We start from the raw sequence: 18,537 nt of genomic DNA, 5'->3' as shown, positions 1-18,537 counted from the left end.
GTGGGACTTGTAGGAATACTGGAGGAGAAGGGGCTAGAGCCAGAGGAGAGCATGCCTGACGACGCGCGAGGAATTGTGGGGAATGTAGTTCTCTCCGAAGAAAGAACTCTGAAGATCAGTGAGGAAAGCTGAAGTCTTAACTGCGGGATTGTTACACCTCAAAAAAGGAGGGACCAAGCTCCAGAAAGTGATGGGGGAGGATCTTTGGTCAACCATAGTCAAAGGCTTTGATTTAGCCGAGATCTAACGTCGAGTCTTCTGTTTTCCCTACGATAACACCCTACCTCTAAAAATCAGTACTACGGAGTTGATGAACTTTAATGGAACTCTACTCTTCAAATATCAACCCCCCTCCCATTTCCTACATCGTCCCTCCCATTTGAACAACGTGTTCTTCTGTTTTGTTTAAATGTAACTAAGGATCTAACTAAACTAGCATTATAACCTGATATAATTACGTTATTCTTGTTTGAAGAAATCTGTTATTTGCTCTCTACTGTAATCAAGTTCCCTGTTTGTTTCAGTTGTAAAAAACAAAACAAAAAAACAAAACAAAAAAAAAAACCCAACTTGTAAATCCGAAGGATACTAGATTTCAAAAATGTTACTTTAAAGTGTGAATGTAATATGAAATGGAATTTAGAGATCATTTTCAACAGAAAAAGTTGTGGGTAGCCTCGGAGACAGATGGCTGTGTGACATGGAAGCAATGGAATGATTCTAAGCCCTCAAATACTTCACAGGAATTTCTAAACAGGTAGAGAAGATTTTTTTTTTTTTTTTTAAGTTAGAAATCGTTTGCCTTTAGCTTGTGGTTCCGGTTCACCATCACAGGCTGTGTCTGGAAAAGGACTTCTGGCAGAGCCCAGTATCCACAAGGCATGACTAGATTTTCACGGATAGCATCAAATGAAAACGTAATTTGCCTCAGGTGTCATCTTGAAAGCTCGATGAGTGTGTAGAGTCGAATAGTGAATCCACAGTAAGACTTGTGAATGCACTTATGCAGCAGATGTCTTCATCCACCGGCCTTCATGAGACGTCTACTTCCTGAAGTAACTTGTGCAACCAATTCTGGTAAAGAGACATTTTTTAAGAAGAAAAGAAACAGCCTAAGTTTGTAGACAGAGAAACTGAAGCCCATGAAGATGAACTAACTTGGCAAACATCAACACTGAGGTTAGTAAACCAATCTTAAGACACTGGACAATTTACTTCATAATCTTTAAGATAAGATTGCCTTTGGTTTTCAATATATGGACTTTTGAAAATAGAATCTATAGATAAGAAAATGTAAAAAATGTCAGGCAGAGGACCTGAGGATTGTTAAGGAATCATTAAAGCATTATTTACAATTGAATGTCCAGTGTTTGAATAAGATCAGTAGAAGTAGCTTTTTACAACTCCCGATTGTCCCAGATGAAGAGGAGAAGCCTGTCATAAATAGTGGTAAGTGTTCTTGCACACCTCAGCTGGCTTCCGGACCTGTCTGCTAACTACCCAGCTGCTAGACTTGCCAGGAGGGCATTTCAATGTGTTTGTTTAGTCGTGTGCTCTGGAAGTTCTAAGTCCTGGGCTCACAGTACACTTAGTCGTCATGACACAGGAGGTACGAGGTTCTGGAGTCACTCTACAAAGGACAATGATGCCTTCACCTTCCAACAGCACAGAACACCCAGAAAACGCTCAGAACCCTGTTCACTCACAAGCTTAGGGTCAACATGGAAGTGTGTCCTTGGGGTTTTGGCCACCCTGAAAGCCACAGAACAGAAGACCTCAACTTCCTTCTCAAACACAGTCCCACAGACCACACATTCACATTTCTGAGTTATCTCTGTATCTTTGGTGTTTTCCAATTTTTATTTATGCTATGTTCTGTGGGTAGCAATCATCTGTAATCAATTTTTAGAGTTAAATGTTTACTCCTACTTTTTGCTGGGCTGCTAGTCTCATATGTATTATTAATGAACCAAGTAACTTAGCAACTATCACAGATTATGGGATATAGGCTTCAAACAGTGTTGAACTAGGCTTCTGGCTAAATTTTCTAAAGCTGATGTTTCTAGTGTTCAGAAGGAAAGTGTTGTAGTTATGGTGCACTATAAATGAGCCCAGTAACAGAAAAATCTATATGGTTAGATAATGCTCTTTCCACAATAATTACCTTCCCTCTCAGGTTCCCTAATATTCTTAAATACAATTCTTATTTAAAATGTTCACTGTTAACTTGTGTTAATCAAAATATAGCAACCTTGCATATTCATCTTAAATATTTGTTCTATTTTTCTTATAAACTTTGGTGATCAGAAAGGAAAATAGAAATAGTTTCTGAGTTCTAGCCAAAGGCTAAAATTGTGATCAAAATTGCTTTGTATCTGTCTACTATAGAACAATGGCTAACCTTGATTCAGAAAAAAAAAAGCAAATAAAAAATTGCATCTTAAAAAAATTTACAAATTGCATCTTAAAATAACTGTGGGGCATTCACCAGAAAAGACTGCTCAGACATGGGTTTAAACCAATAAAAAGACTTTATTAGCAGGCTGCTGACTACCCTGGGTGTTCAGGATACCAGTGTATATCTGAGCCTTTCTCAGGGTAAGCTTTTCAGCACAAAAACCATATTCTAGATTGGCATACTTCAGTTAACAAAAATAAGTAGCCAGAAGAAGAACTACATAAGCTAAGAAGAAAGCAAGGTAGAGACTTTCCCAGAACTATAGACTTTGATGGGCTACGTGTTTGTTTCCAGGTGATACTGTGTACATGCCGAGTTCTATGGTCTGCGTGGCCTTAATGGAGTCACCTGTGCTTAGGTCAGGGGCTAAGTTCTGGGCTAGTTTGTCCCTGTTATTTATAAAATCCTATTAAGTGTCTCAAAGTGAAATAAATTATAGTTGTTTGATTCCTATTGCTTGTGAATGATAATATAATAAATAACCATTTGGAGATGAGAAATTTGAGTTAAAATTGTACTTTATTTTAAAAGACTATGGGTCTTTCTGGGTCCGAGTGACCTCATTAGTTAAATAGCTATTAAACCACTACTCAAGTCCTAAATTGTATGACTCATAATTCAATTGAAAAGATATAACCGTAACTTCAAATTACAGTTATCATAGATTTGGCAGCAGCAGAGATTGAGGTATATACATAGTTGACATGTATTCAAGTTTATAGGTTTGTGAATTTCTTCTGACATAACAAGATATATTAAGTTAAAACATTGGTATAAAACAAAAAAGTATGCTATGTTAACTAGAGACATCTTTCTGTGTTAGTTTATGTTGTGATGAAATTGGTAGGGCTATTGTAGAACAGAAACTGTCCAAAAGGATTGTGAAAAGTTCTTGTTGGTTAGAAATGGCTCCAAATCCAAGCATGATTCAATCTAGACTTATAAGCGTTTATTGGCTACCTACTGCAGCCAGACCCTGTTGAATTGCTAGGGACACCAACATAAATAACTTTGTTATGCATATCATAAATGACTATCAGATCTATTTTTTTTTATTTGTGTGAGTGTGTATATGTATGTGGGCATGCAGATGCTATAATCACACTTATGGAGGGTAGAGACAATCTCTGATAGTGGGATGTCTTCTTCCATGATGTGGATCCAGAGGATCAAAATCAGGCTTGGCAGCAGGCATTTTTTTATCCAGTGAGCCATCTGCCATCCCCAGATCTACTATTATAAAGAGGCCTAAAGCATGTTCTTCTAGAATAATAGCGTAATTTATCCATGAGTAAATATGATTTAGCAAGAAAAATAATAAGCTAAATGTGGGTTCCCTAATAAGAGCAAATGTATCCCTCCTAGTTTGGCATGCTATTTTAATAAATTCTAAATTCTCCAAGTAACTATGGGAATAAAAAAAAAAAAAACTCTTAGAGTATGAACTGTTTCCTTAAAGGTAACTATTTAAATGATTGCATATTTTATTATATCCATATAGGAAGTGAAGAAGAGAGTATTTTTAACATAAATAATCGCATGTCTGTAAGCACAAAGAGAAATAGTTTGCTTCATGCTATTTTCCATTTATCCTGGGACCTGTTAGCAGAACACACATCAGTTATATTCAAGATGGCTTTGTACCTTACTTTTGTGTGTAATCTGATGACATATCAATTGTGTCAGCTTTGGAAGGGGGCAGAGTTGATGAGTGGAAAGAAGCCAGTAATTTAATCCCAATGCCAAAAGTTAGAAACAAATTGGATTGGCTCTTTTCTTACAAAATGCTTAACACTTCAGAGTTGGTGGCTACAGACTGCAGTTATAGCCATATAATGGGGTAGTAGACTTAACTGAGAAAATGTCTCAATGGAGTAAATCTACCGTCTTCTTGTTCAACATCTTATACATTCCTGAATGTATTTTAGGAATTAAAGTAGAAAACAGTTTGGTTTTTATTTTTTTTTTTTTAACATCCCGAAAATGTGAACTCTAGGCTAAAAGCATTCTGCAGATTTCAGCTTTTGACATACCTTTAAACCTCCCAAAAGTAGCCAACATAATTACAAAGCACAGTATATCATGGTGGTCATTTTATGCAAATAAGCATAGTATTCTAAACTTTTGTGTGTTAAATATAGCACTCCAGGCTACTCAGTCCATAAATTCTAGGGTTGAAGAATCTATAATTAGTAGATAGCATATGTAACTCTAATGTGAGCAGTGGGCCTTGGCATACACAAGTTCAACACTGTAGCTTTGAAAGTTTAAAAGGACTATTTTCAGAATAGTCTGTTTTCAACTTAAGAACTACAGGAGGCAGAGGAACAGAGGGGCAGAGGGGCAAAGGAAGGCAGATTACTGTGACTTTGAGACCAGCTTGGTGTGTATAGTAAGACCCTCTCTCAAAGGGAATAACAAATAAAAAAATAAAAATCCAATAGAATCATTTCTGGCAAGGATTGTAAAGAAAACTTCAGTATTTTGCTGTTTTGTTTTGTTTTGTTTTGTTTTGTTGGATTTTTGGTTGTTTGTTTTAGATAAATCAGTCCCCAAAGGGTACATTGATTCAGTTATCAGTCCTTACATCCTTCTTTTTCTTTTTGAGGGAACCTTGTCTCCATTGTTTTTTCCCATGTTAATGGACTCGCTGATGTTTTTGAGTTTTGAACTATGTTCCACTGTTGTTGTTTTTTTCAATCATTAGTATCTACATGTTGTATTTCAAAGGATGTTCAAAGTGCTATAAACATGACCCTTGCACTCAGGTTTCTTGGAACTTCCCTATTTTATAGCCAGCCTTTACTGTGGGTTTTCTTTTATGCCAACATTGTATTCTGAGTTACTAAAATCCCTAAATCATCATTATCTTAAGACACCCCATAGGTTTCCTAATGTAGGTGTAGAGATACTATCAGACCACCATGGATATTCTCATCATGAAGAAGGCTCAGACTCATATTCTCACCACACGTCATACCTCAGGTTGCCACATAGGCTAAAGTGAGTCGCCTTATCTGTAACTGCTTCAAGAGTTTGCTGTGAATGTCAGATTCATTAGATAAGGTTTACACCACCAAGTCAGCAACTTCAGAAGCTTGAAAACAAAAATTTAGGCCTACAGAGATTAAATAATATTGTAAATATTTATTAATTTTCTTTTCTTGTTGTTCTTCTTCCTCTCCTTCCTCCTCCTCCTCCTCCTCCTCCTCCTCCTCCTCCTCCTTCTTTTAAGACTGGGTCTTTCTGTATAGTCCATCATGTCCTGGAACTCACTGTGTAGACCATCCTGACCTTGAATTCACAAAACTCAACCCATCTCTACAGCCTGAGTACTGAGATTAAAGGTGTATGCTTCCATGCCTGGCTAGCAATTCTATTTTCTTTTCTTTTTTAAAAGATTTATTTATTTATTTTATGTATATGGTGCATTGTAACTGTCTTCAGACACACCAGAAGAAGGCATCAGATCCTATTACAGTTGGTTGTGAGCCACCATGTGGTTGCTGGGAATTGAGCTCAGGACCTCTGGAAGAGCAGCCAGTGCTGAGCCATGTCTCCATCCCCTAGCAATTGTATTTTCATCTACAGGTATGCAGTCTAGTAAACTCAGGTTATCATGCTTGGTAGCAGAAGCCTCCAAGCAGCTGAGCCATCTCACTGGTGACAAGAAATGTTCTCGACACATATCTAAGAACTAAAAACTCTTAGCACTCAAGGGGACTGCATGAATCTCTCTGGGAAGGGGAAATAGAATAATAGATCTTGTGGGTGGACTGGAGGTGGGTGGGAATGGGAACAGGAGGGATCAGGTGGAGGAAGAATAGAGGAAGAGAGTACTCCTGGGTGAGATGACTGGAATTGAGGGTGGGGCATTTCAGGGCAAGGTAGAAACCTAGCACTATGGTAACTTCCAGGAATCTATGAGGGTGACCTTAGCTAAGACTCCTAGTAATGAGGGAAGTAGAGCCTGAATCAACCATCTTCTGTAACCAAGCAAGGTTTCCAGTAGAGGAATTGAGACACTAACCCAGCCACAAAACTTTCAACCTACAATTTGTCCTGCCTGTGGCGAGATGTGCTGGGGTAAAGGTGGTACAGAATTTAGGGGGGGGGGTTGGAGAAGGGCAACCAATGACTGGTTTGACTTGAGACCCATGCCATGAGAGGGAGCCCACACCTCCACTCCCTGGAGGACCATGACCCAGAGGCTGGATAGCCCAAAGGCCTAGAATAGAACCAAAAAGCGGAGGTTGGGGGAGATGACTCTTAATACTCTTAATACTTGTAGACCAGAGCCTATCATAACTGTCATCAGAAAGCCTTCATCCAGTCACTATTGGAAGCAAGTGCAGAGACCTACAGCCAAACATTAGGCAGAGCTCAGGGAATCCTGCAGAAGAGAGGAAGGAGGAATTGTAGGAGCCAGAGGGGTCAAAAACACCAAATTATTCAACTAAGCAGGGCTCTTAGGGACAGAGACTAACCCAACAATCAGGGAGCCTATATAAGTCTGACTTATTCCTCTGCCTGTATGTTAGGGTTGTGTACCTTGGTCTTCTTGTGGGATTCCTACCAGTGCGATCTGGGACTGTTTCTGAATCTTTTGCCTGCCTTTGGGAGTCTTTTCCTCCTAGTGGGTTGCCATGTTCAGCCTTAATATGAGGGGAAGTGCCTAGTCTTACTGCAACTTGATAAACATGTTTGGTTAATATCCTTGGAAGGCCTGCCCTTTTTTGAAGGAAAAAGGAGGAGTGGATCAGGGAGCAAGAGAAGGAGGGGAGGGAGGGAAGGAGGAGGGGAGGGAGGGAAGGAGGGAGGGAGGGAGGGAGGGAGGGGTGAGGGAGGGACTAGAAAAAGAGGATGGAAGAGACACATGGCATCAGGATGTAATATATGAGAGAAAAATAAATTTTAAAAACTCCTTAGCCCAAATAAGCCTTTGTGTTATCAAATGCACAGTAACTTCTGACTGAGCCAGTTTAGTGTTACAACTAAGGCACAATGAGAGAACATTTCTGTGATTAGTCCTTCAATATATGCACATATAGATACACTGTCTAAATATTCCATTTTAAACAACTATTCTTTTCCATGCAGATATAGTTCTATTTTGAAATATTTGGGGGGTGGTGGTGAATTATTCTCTTAAATAATTAAAGTTTACCCAGTGGGAAGGATTTCTGTCCCAGAAATGTCAAACTGTTAATTAGTTTCTCTGAACTGCAGCCTATATTTAGTGAAGACTATACCCTCCATGATGTGACTGAACATTACAAACAGTTGGGGACAACGGGGAAGGAAAGGCATCCTGCAGGTCAACCCCTGGTGAATTCTTGTCTTGCTCCGGAAGAGGCAAGTCTCCACCCTCCCCTGATTGTACTTCTCTGGTGTAGAGATGACCTTAAACCACAAGGAGGGAGAGCCAATTGCTGCCTTCAGCATACCAATTATTGAAGAAATTAAGTTTCAGTAGAAAGGATTTTAAATAGACACTTTATATATATGTATATAATGTATATATAGTTATAGTTATATATATAGTTATATATTTATATATAGTTATATTTTCATCTGTCAGTATCCCTTCTTATGGACAGTAGTGACTACTGTCAAAACTGACATTTAGAGCATTAAATGAGATGGCTAGGAGGAGGAGAGGAAAGGAGAGGCAAGTGCAAGAGTCTCCCTGGGCCATGAAGAATTGAAGTTAATGAAATAAATGTCAAAAGTTGCTATATTTTACTATAGTCTTTATGTATGAGAAACACACATGAAAATGTGCACTTGGGAGGCCTTCAATTTTAGTTTGTTTCTCAAATATCTTATTTTACTGAAATTCTAGGGCTAGCGTCTCTCTTCTGAAGGTACTTGGTGTGGTATTTACTCCTGTTGCCATGTCACTGATGTGAGGTGACACTTAATGAGAAGTGATAGGTCAAAACTTAAAATAACACATGCTGGATGCAATAGCAAACATTTTTCCCCCCAGTACTGGATAAGATGACACAGAAAGGTCTTAAGTTCAAGGCTTCTCTGGATAGAAGTAGTACAGTACAGAGAGCAAAGATAATCCAATGTCTTTGTACCATAGCAGGTGAAGGTAAAAACAGCACCTAGTGTTTTTTAATTCATCTTTCACTACTTATAGAATTGCAAATTGCTGATGAAGATGCTGTTTTCTCCCAATATATATGCATGCATGCATCTCAGAGTATGTATATATGTGTATCAATACTGTGAGAAAGCAGAGTCTTCATTAGCAATTTGCAATTCTATAATAACTGTATCTTAAAGGTGACAGAAAAGGCCTTAGAGTCAAATAATTTGGTGTCAAAAAAAAAAACCTTGATTCTTAAAAGAAGTGAAAATGAAAATATTGATTCAATTTTTTTTAATTTTCTGAATTTAAGAAAACAAATCAAACATCTTGAATAAAGAAGTTTAAAAAAAAAAAAACACCTAAGTTTCACAGGCGAGTAGAAAGAAAGAAAACCACAACCACAGCCAATACCAATCACAGGGTGCTTCTTGTGGGCCTTCAGAAGACTGGCAGTAACTACACTTGAGTCTGTTTTCATGTTCATCCAAGATCTTGAAAGAGAGGGGGTGACGGAAAGAACAGTGAACAGCAAGAAAGGGTGTACATCAAGACGCTCCCTTGGTTTCTCAAGTTCGTAAGACGCAAGGTAAGGCACTTACCAGATTCAGCGTCGAACCTCCAGTGATGGAACCAGCAACAGCCCTGCTGATTGTGGATTACTATGACTACACAAGCCCAGATCCTCCTTTCCTGGAGACTCCCTCCCACCTGTCCTACACATCTGTCTTCCTCCCTATCTTTTACACAGTTGTATTCTTGACTGGAGTGGTGGGGAATTTCATCCTCATGATAGCTCTGCATTTCAAACGCGGCAACCGAAGATTGATCGACATCTTTATCATCAACCTGGCTGCCTCTGACTTCATTTTCCTTGTCACAGTGCCTCTTTGGATGGATAAGGAAGCCTCTCTAGGACTATGGAGGACTGGCTCTTTCCTGTGCAAAGGCAGCTCCTATGTGATCTCCGTGAACATGCACTGTAGTGTCTTCTTGCTCACATGCATGAGCATGGACCGTTACCTGGCTATCATGCACCCAGCCTTAGCCAAGAGATTACGAAGGAGAAGCTCTGCATATGCAGTGTGTGCCGTCGTCTGGATCATCTCATGCGTCCTGGGGTTGCCCACTCTTCTGTCCAGGGAGCTCACTCACATTGAAGGCAAACCATACTGTGCAGAGAAGAAACCCACGTCCTTAAAACTGATGTGGGGCCTGGTAGCCTTGATTACCACCTTTTTCGTCCCCCTCCTGAGCATTGTGACCTGCTACTGTTGCATCACAAGGAGGCTGTGTGCTCATTACCAGCAGTCGGGAAAGCATAACAAGAAACTAAAGAAGTCCATAAAGATCGTTATTATTGCGGTGGCGGCCTTCACCGTCTCCTGGGTACCCTTTAACACTTTCAAGCTCCTAGCCATTGTTTCAGGGTTCCAGCCAGAAGGCCTTTTTCACTCCGAGGCTTTGCAGCTGGCCATGAATGTGACTGGGCCCTTGGCCTTTGCCAGCAGCTGTGTCAACCCTCTCATTTACTATGTCTTTGACAGCTATATCCGCCGGGCCATTGTACGTTGTCTGTGCCCTTGTCTGAAGACCCACAACTTTGGGAGCAGCACTGAGACATCGGACAGTCACCTCACTAAGGCTCTTTCCAACTTCATTCATGCAGAGGATTTCATCCGGCGGAGGAAGAGATCTGTGTCACTCTAAAAGGAACTGTGACATGTCAAGCTCTGTTGGCACTCTTTGGAAGCTGGGGTTTGTCAGCAGCAGAGAAAGAGAAGAGCATTAAAGATGACATTCATTTTGATTCATAAATCCAAGGAAGTGTTGGCTTTTTTTAAAAAGCCTCCCTGAAGAGCTCTTGTGCTGTGGGTCTAATCAGAACATATGCAGTGTGTTCACCTTAAAGGTCTTCTTACTTGGTAATCCAGCCAACCAGACAACATACAAACTCCACTGTCTTTGAACTCAAAGGCTGTTTTCTTCATGCATGCATTGGGACCTTTCTGAACCATCCGCTGTTTGTACTGGGCTATGTTTGGACGAGACATTTTGATCTGGTAAGAAGTGTAGTGGGATGCTGGATAACAAAAGCAAAAATACTTGTACTCTGTAACTCACTGTCCCCGAGTTACTGAGATTGACTCTGGTCCCAATTAAGAATCTGTCTGGTTAGTCTTCCTCTCTGTCCTGCATTGGCTTTCAGACCATAGCTTTGGACTGGGAAAAACAAAAGAAAGAAAATCCATATGAGGAAAAAGACACTGTGCATTGTGTTTATGAATCGAGAGTCACGTCATCACCTGATCTGAAATGTGCTAGCAGGTATTCATTGCGTAAGGCTTGATCTTTGCCTTGTAAGAAACACTGGTAACAACAATTCAGCTTATCATATGCGATGGTAACTGCTTTTTAAAAAGATTTTTAATATGCTGTTTGTTTTCATTGCCTTTATAAATTGGAATTTGACTTTGTTGTAATTACATGTTTTGAATTACCTATCATCTTGTTATCAAATGAAAATGTTACTACTAATGTAATTGGAGCCGGGAGGCTTGGGCCAACCCCCATGCAGATGATCACTTAAGGTTCTAATTAAAATGTTACTGTGCACATTCTTTGAACAATTCCTTTGCTTGGTGTATATAATTTCAAGATGATGTGGGATGCTCTGTATCCAGCTGAAATAAAAGACCTATCAGAGAAGTGGTGCTAGTGTATTCCATATGATTTCAGTCTCCAGAACCTTGCTGAGTCTCCTCACCTAGTGCAACCCTCACTGAATCAGCTTGTGCCCGTATTTAAAGCAGAACAGCACAGCAGTCCAGTGGGTTGTTCTAAGCTTGGGCTTTGAGTTAAGAAAAAGTGAGGTTTTATTTCCATTGTTGACCCAAACAAAGTACCTATTTATTTATGGGCTTAGAACTAAGAAAATACAGATTATTTTCAGAGACTAGCTTACTTAATTTCCTCCCAAGTACCTTTCACAGTAAAAAAAAAAAACCTCAAATACTGGGTTTTTCCTATATTGAACCTATTTTTGAAGCTGAAAGTACAAGTTTTGGTTTGACAAATTATTTGATTTATTTCTCTACACTGTTACTAAATAAAATATTACATTGTATAAGTATTCTTCATATTAAAATATTAATTTTAATAACATTAATACCAGTACCAAATATAGTAGCAGCTACTTAATAGATTGTTTCGTTTATAGAAAGAAGACTGTGTAAACTGTAGCTAAAAAGGTTTTCTGAAAACTTCAAAATTGAATACAAAATAGTTAAACAGTTCTTTAAAGCTTAAGTAAAAACAGAATACAGAACATCGAAGACGCACTTTTATAGCACAAAACAGTGAAACACCTTACTAGCCATGGAAGTTACTGCTCTTGAGAAATGCTTCTAAAAATTAAGCAGAGATAGAGATTCAAAATGAGAAAGGCTGGGACATTCCTTTAAACATTGCCATGATAATATCAGGTCTTAACTATTCTTAAGACCAATCCAATCAAACAACAGACATTGCCAAGAATCTTCAGAAAATAAACCTGACACCCTAACACATTTTATCTTTCGGGTTGCACCCAAAGTTAATAAAATGAGATAAAAGTAATAATCTCAAGGAAAATATATAGTAAGGCTGCTTGTTTTCATTTACGTTAAGCTATTCTGTCTTTAACAGCAAAGCCAACAGTACACCAGCGTCCAAAGCATTTCTACAGTAGTTTTCTTGAATTTATTCCCAAAGAAGCCCTCCATAAAACCTTGGTAAAGTGTTGCCTTATAATCAATGGTTAGTTTTCAAATAAATATAATGAAGACTGCATAGACCCAGGATACATCTAAAGATTCATACTAACCTGATACCTGATGCTTGTTGAGATTAGTATATTTGTGTCCACTCTGCCAAGCCAAATCACCTCTGTGCTGACCATAGCAGTAGGGGCCATGAGAGAAGAGCATGTGCATGACTGAGAGCGAGATATTGCAGGGGTCACAAGTTAATTTCTTTTTTAAAACTGCAGATAGCACAATATGTGGTGATGGGCAGAAGAAATCCTGTCCTGTGATTCATCTCAAGCCCTCAAATCACTCTCCTTTCACGCTGGCAATCTCAGAAGTGAGAAATGACTCGCCTGCTTTGTCTGGCCTCATAAAAGAGTAAGCCTCGGTTTTTCTACAGAGCTCATTCACAAAAGCCAAGCAATACTAAAATAACTGTAAGTTTATTTTAAAAAGCCATGTCATTGGTGTAGCCTGCTAACAGGATGATGGCTGAAGCCTTGTCAGAGAGACCCAGAGCATCACATTGAAACCACTGAACTATTTGCATTATCAACTACTTGCTTTAAGTCAACACTTTTTTTTCTTTATTGGAAAGAAAGTAATTATGGCTAGAATTTACATAGACTTGTCCAGGAAAAAAAGTCTACCGATATTATGATTCTATTTTACAGATGTAAAAAGAAAAATTCTACTTACATTAGAATAAGTTGCCTACATTGTTTCTGGTTATTTTAGTCATTTCCATAATAGAGCTGTATTTCATAGCCAAATTGGTAAATGAAAATCATGTCCTAAAAGGGTACAGCAACCCACCCCCACCCCTAAAACACCTACTTTAAATGTCTAGTACACTAAACAATTAATGTATGAGTTCTTGGGACAAAGTGAACTACAAGTACTGATAAAGAGTCTATTTGTGTGGGGCATGGTGGCGCACACCTTTAATCCTAGCACTTGGGAGGCAGAGGCAGGCAGATTTCTGAATTTGAGGCCAGCCTGGTCTACAGAATGAGCTCCAGGACAGCCAGGGCTACACAGAGAAACCCTGTCTCGAAAAAAACAAACAAAAACAAACCAACAAACAAAAAGAGTCTATTTGTTTTATATATATAGTATAAAGTAAGTATGCACAAAGTTTCTAAGTTTTAAACATACTTTAAGATTATCGTGGGATTTCGTTGTTATTTGTTTATTTGTGGTTTTCCAAGACTACAGGGTTTCTCTGGCTGTCCAAGAACTATAGCTGTGTAGCCTGAGTGCTGGGATTAAAGGCCTGTGCCACCACTGCCCGGGCATGGAACATTTTTTTAAGTTGGCTCCACATGAGTAAGTTGAAATACATCCAGTTAGACAAGCATTCATTCAGAAGACATGCAGTACAATGTTGGCCTTACCCTTATGATTTCTTAAATGTCTGATGTTGACAATCTAACAGTACTTCATTATTTCCACTCCTTTCTAATTAAGAAGGTTTAATAATTAGCTGATCCCCTATCACTCCCTTCTAGTAATTACTCTTCGTCAATAATACTTTATACTTCTTAACACTGATAGGAAATATAATACTTTTGTTATTGTTTATCAATTCTTTTTTTAAAATGTTACTTTTAGCTCAACACCCATTCAAAGGAAAATGTAAAATGGTCTTCCTAGCATATTGTAATCTATGTTCACTAAAAGCATTTTTTCATTTCCTCTTGATTATGTATAAGGCACAAGATATAAGCTATTTGTATATCAAATAAAATTTTATGTATAAAAAATGATACAGCACTAAAGACTATTTCAAAAAGAAACTCTCTGTTAGTGCTCTGCAAACTCACCTTTGCTCTGTCCCTTATAAAGTTCAGATCATCTGTAATTAATGACTATAGATTTTGAAATTTTTACATGTCCTTGAATGTGTCAATTCCAAAATAAAATAATCAACTCCATAAAAAGTTAATGAAATGTAAGGTTTAGAATCTGTTTGGATTATAGAAAATGAGGTGTTAGTGCTCAGTGTATGGTCTCACTCTACTTCAGTGACTCATTTCTCATTATGATGAATAAGTGGGTGGTCTGAATTTATGATTTTTATGCTTTAGATCCATAGGGTTCTTTGAAAACAATCAAATATACACACTAAACACATAGTGTTAACCATACACAATGTATTGCCACAGTTGTTGAATCTCCTTGCTGTATGCAGGCCAACAAACTGCAAGTACTCACTCTGCTGACAAAGCCATTTTCTATAAAGCAATCACAGACAATTAGTGTCTATTAAATTTTGTTACTATGATTAGATATCTTACTGTGTTTTCGCAGAACACAAATCTTTCACCTTTTACCAGTATTCTAGATGAATTACTTGAACTGAATGCAACCACTCTCTATTTCCTTGCTTAAATATGGAAGGCAGTGGGGCTGTAAAACAAAGAAAAGAACACAGCAAATGCAAACTACAAAGTGACTTGTGTACATGCATCAACGCTTGCACGACAAATGCAAATGGATTAAGGTGCCTGGTAACAGTTTAAATAAATAGGTTCTCCTCAATCTATTTTATCTATCATTCATATGTCTATTCTCCCCCATCATCTATCTAGGACTTTATTAGCATGTGAAGATGCCAAAGTAGAACTTGTTTCTTCAAGAAGTTTACCACAAAGCTGACTTTTTTTTTAATAACCAAAGAATGAAAAACTAATACTCAAAAGAGTCTCACATTTAAGATTACAAGTCAATTACATTTCTTTGGTCTTTTCTGATGCTGACAAAAAACATACATTTGCTTATTCTGTATAGCAGTCATTTCTTACTACTTTAGATAATAATAAGACAGCTATAGTCACCTCCTAAGTTGTGGTCAATCCCTCAAGGAAATGTTTAAGTTGGCATTTCCAGGAAAAGTGCTGCCTCTGATCTCAAAAATTGTTTTAGGCTCTAGAGACTATTTTAATAGATTGTTCACGCGAAGAAGAATCCTGACCAACACTAAATTTCAATTTACTTTGAAAGGACAAACTAAACAAGCACGCAAAGCAAAGCAAGGCGCGTCTGAAGAACTTTCCAGATTCTCTGGTGGGGTGAGATGCCCTCTCGCTTGCCCTCAATCTCCAGCAAAAGCAAAACTAACAGCTCGGGTAGAGAAGTGGTAAATGAGAAGCAGAACTCCGCCTGCAGTTTCACTTTTGAAGCAAAAAAATACAATCTCCCAGGGCTTGCAGGCAGATGGAAAAGCCTACTCCATTTGTAGTGGGAAATGTTCTTGAGATGCAGACCTGACATTGGTAACACTAGCTTAAAATCAGAAAAATTAGTCAAGAATTGAAAGAGTCAGAGTAGAGCTGCCCAATGTATGTGGCTCAAAGGATTTAAAGTCAAAGCCATTTCATTCCTGTGATCAAAACAAAACATACTGGTAATAGTCTTGTGAAAAATATTCACATAAATATTTAAAGATGACCATAGTAACGTGACAATACACAGTTTTACAGGTAAAATCTTGGAAAGCTGACAACTATTTAGAAATTAAATACTGTTTGGCCAGGAATAGACCTGTGCAATGCAAGGGGGTGTTACTAAGCATTGCTTGACTAAGCTTTCTAAATGCAATTTAGAAATATATCAAGAGCAATTCCACTTCTAGGATTTGACCCTGGGGAACAAATGTGGACAGTGCAGTGCATGGACATGCACAAGGAAGTCTCTCCTTGTATTTTTATTCAGCATTGCTTGCAGAAGTAGGAAAATAAAAACTTTTATGTCCAGGATTGACCAAGCAAGGTCCATGTACACCCTCACTATCAAATACTATGCAGTCATTAGAAACTATTCTGAGACCTTTGTCATTTCAGGGGCCTGGTATCATATCAAGCAATACCTGATTTCTTAAAAGCAACCATTTGAGAACTGTTATGTATTTAAAATCTTTAAAGATGGTTGTTAACCTGAAGTTCAAGCATCCTTTCATTTTGCATTAGTACACTTAATTATCAAACCTTAAATTTTTATGTCTATCTCCCAGAAGGAGAGAGCATTCTCTCTAATCCTGTATCATTAGTGGGGTCTGGAGAACTGTTCTAGTATTTGAAAATCCCATTTCTTTCTTGGTTCTACATGAAGCACTTAGCTAAAACTAAATCAGAATATTATCTACTAAAATTAAAATGGAGAAATTTTATATTAAAAATTCATGTTTTTGTTTATTTATTGATTTTGTTTGCTTCTGACAAATTACGCTCATGAAAGGTAAGGTGTATGCTTCATTATACATAATTTTTAAATTATTTGAAGTTTCTTGGCCATTCTAGCTATCATATGATTAAAGAAATGGATGATTCTGTAAACTTCCCATTTGATTCCCATTCAAACCTTTCTCTATATTATAGATTTATTATTTAGTGGAATACTTTTCTAGATGTAAGTTCACTATGACTGTAGCTAAAAATAGTGATACCCAGTCACCATGTGATAGAGTAGTGCTTCCAGCTATGACTGGGGTATTATAAATTTTTCCACAAGCTCCAGGCCTAGATTCAACATTTAATGTTGCACAACTTAGTTGACTATGAACTTTTGAGGGTGGGATGTTATAAAGATAAATAAGGCAAATTTTGTAAAGGCTCTAAGAAACACTATACTGGAAAATAATCACTTGCTTAGTATTCCTTTAAGAAGACAGAGAAAATTCTACAAATAATATTTTTACATTTCTACTGAATATATTTATCATTTAACTCTAGTGACTCTGGCCAACACGTATTTGAAAACTCCTTAGACCTGTGAATCTATGATTTCCTTCAGAAGTTCCGGTAAGGTTGTATCTGGTTGCTTAGCACAAATGTATCTACACTCACAGTTAAGTCATAATCATACACAAAGATGAGAAGAAATGCCTAAGGATCTCCTGAGCCATAGCTATGAGGTGGAAGCAAGCAAGAGATTCTTTCTTCAAAGGTCAACAGACTTTCTTGGTTTTGATGACAACGTGCAAAATAATCTATAAACATAAACATAAATGGTTGAAATGTTCCATCAAACAGATTTTAAAAAACATTGTAAATACTCCAAACATTTATGTCAATACATAAAAATTTAAAATAATCTTCTTCTCCTCTCCTGTCTCTAATTGTGGTGCCTACCAACCTGCCCCCTGGAATAATAAACTCTAATTTGCATTGTGCAGGGAAGAGAGAACAAAGAAATATCTAGGAGGTGGAATCAGTACCATCACTGTTGCAGGGTTGTTTTGTTTTGTTTTGTTTTGTTTTGTTTTGTTTTGTTTTGCTTTGCTTTGCTTTGCTTTGCTTTGCTTTGTTTTGTTTTGTTTTGTTTTGTTTTGTTTTATTCTAACCCCTCTTCCATGTGTTTTGTATGCTAGACACATCAGGAACTAAAAATAGAGAATTTCCATAAATGTTACCTATGAAAAGTTCATATTTTAAGTTTTTTATTGATGTTTGGTGAAGCAAAACCTAAAAAGACTGTGTAAAAGTGTTAATAAATGTCAGTATAAGCCAGAGAAATCCTTGGGAGTTAGGGGCTGGGGGAATCCATGTACCATGGAGGATCTTTGGCCTGGCAGGAGAGGGTTAAAATGTCTATAGCCCCTTCCCTCTCCCTTCACTTTGCATGACCCTGTCAAGCGCAGTTAATGAATCAATTCACCCATTGGAACATCTTCACACAAAGAAATACCTTTGTTTAACTGTAATTTTTCTGTAACTATTTCAGATTTTTTGTGTTTACCTTCTCTCTCTTGAGGTCAAAACATTAGTGGTTTTTGAGATGTCAAATGAATATTTTTCTCTCCCCCTTTCTATATGCAAAACATAGAAAATGAGAAACCAGAAACCGCCTGTGTGCTTAGGAACAACAGTTTAAAAATCTGTGTCAAGCTCCAGCTAAACTCAGTTATAGTTAAAGTGCCAAATTTCAAATGGAAATTTGGTTCTGTGCATTTTAAGTAGCGTAAGGACTATTGATTCTAGAACAGGCATATCCCAAATGTGCATTATAGATAGAACAAAAGCTCGTTTATATAAAATGTTACAGATTACAGCACAAACATTTTTTTCAGGGGAATAGTTAAGACTAACTCAACTCACTCATTTTTCAAATAAGAAGACTAAGAGAAATAAAGAATATACTCAAAAATCCAAATTTCATGTTTCTTTCAAAGCTAGAACTGTGGATATGAT

General features: G+C 37.7%; 1 protein-coding gene across 1 annotated transcript; it reads left to right on the top strand.

Annotated features, from left to right (window-relative positions):
- Positions 1-9,037: 9,037 nt before the first annotated feature.
- Gpr15 (G protein-coupled receptor 15) lies at positions 9,038-11,267 on the top strand. The gene has a single exon (NM_001162955.2). It carries the CDS (start codon positions 9,186-9,188, stop codon positions 10,266-10,268), a length of 1,083 nt encoding a protein of 360 aa, NP_001156427.1. The 5' UTR covers positions 9,038-9,185; the 3' UTR covers positions 10,269-11,267.
- The last annotated feature ends 7,270 nt before the right edge of the window (positions 11,268-18,537 follow it).

This window comes from Mus musculus, chromosome 16 (genome assembly GCF_000001635.26).
Source record: "Mus musculus strain C57BL/6J chromosome 16, GRCm38.p6 C57BL/6J".
In the NCBI taxonomy this organism is placed as follows: domain Eukaryota; kingdom Metazoa; phylum Chordata; class Mammalia; order Rodentia; family Muridae; genus Mus; species Mus musculus.
This window is presented reverse-complemented; position numbering and strand designations above follow the sequence as displayed.

What these genes read in the sequence shown, in the direction of transcription:
- Gpr15 (NM_001162955.2), top strand. Translation starts at nt 9,186, where the DNA reads ATGGAACCAGCAACAGCCCTGCTGATTGTGGATTACTATGACTACACA.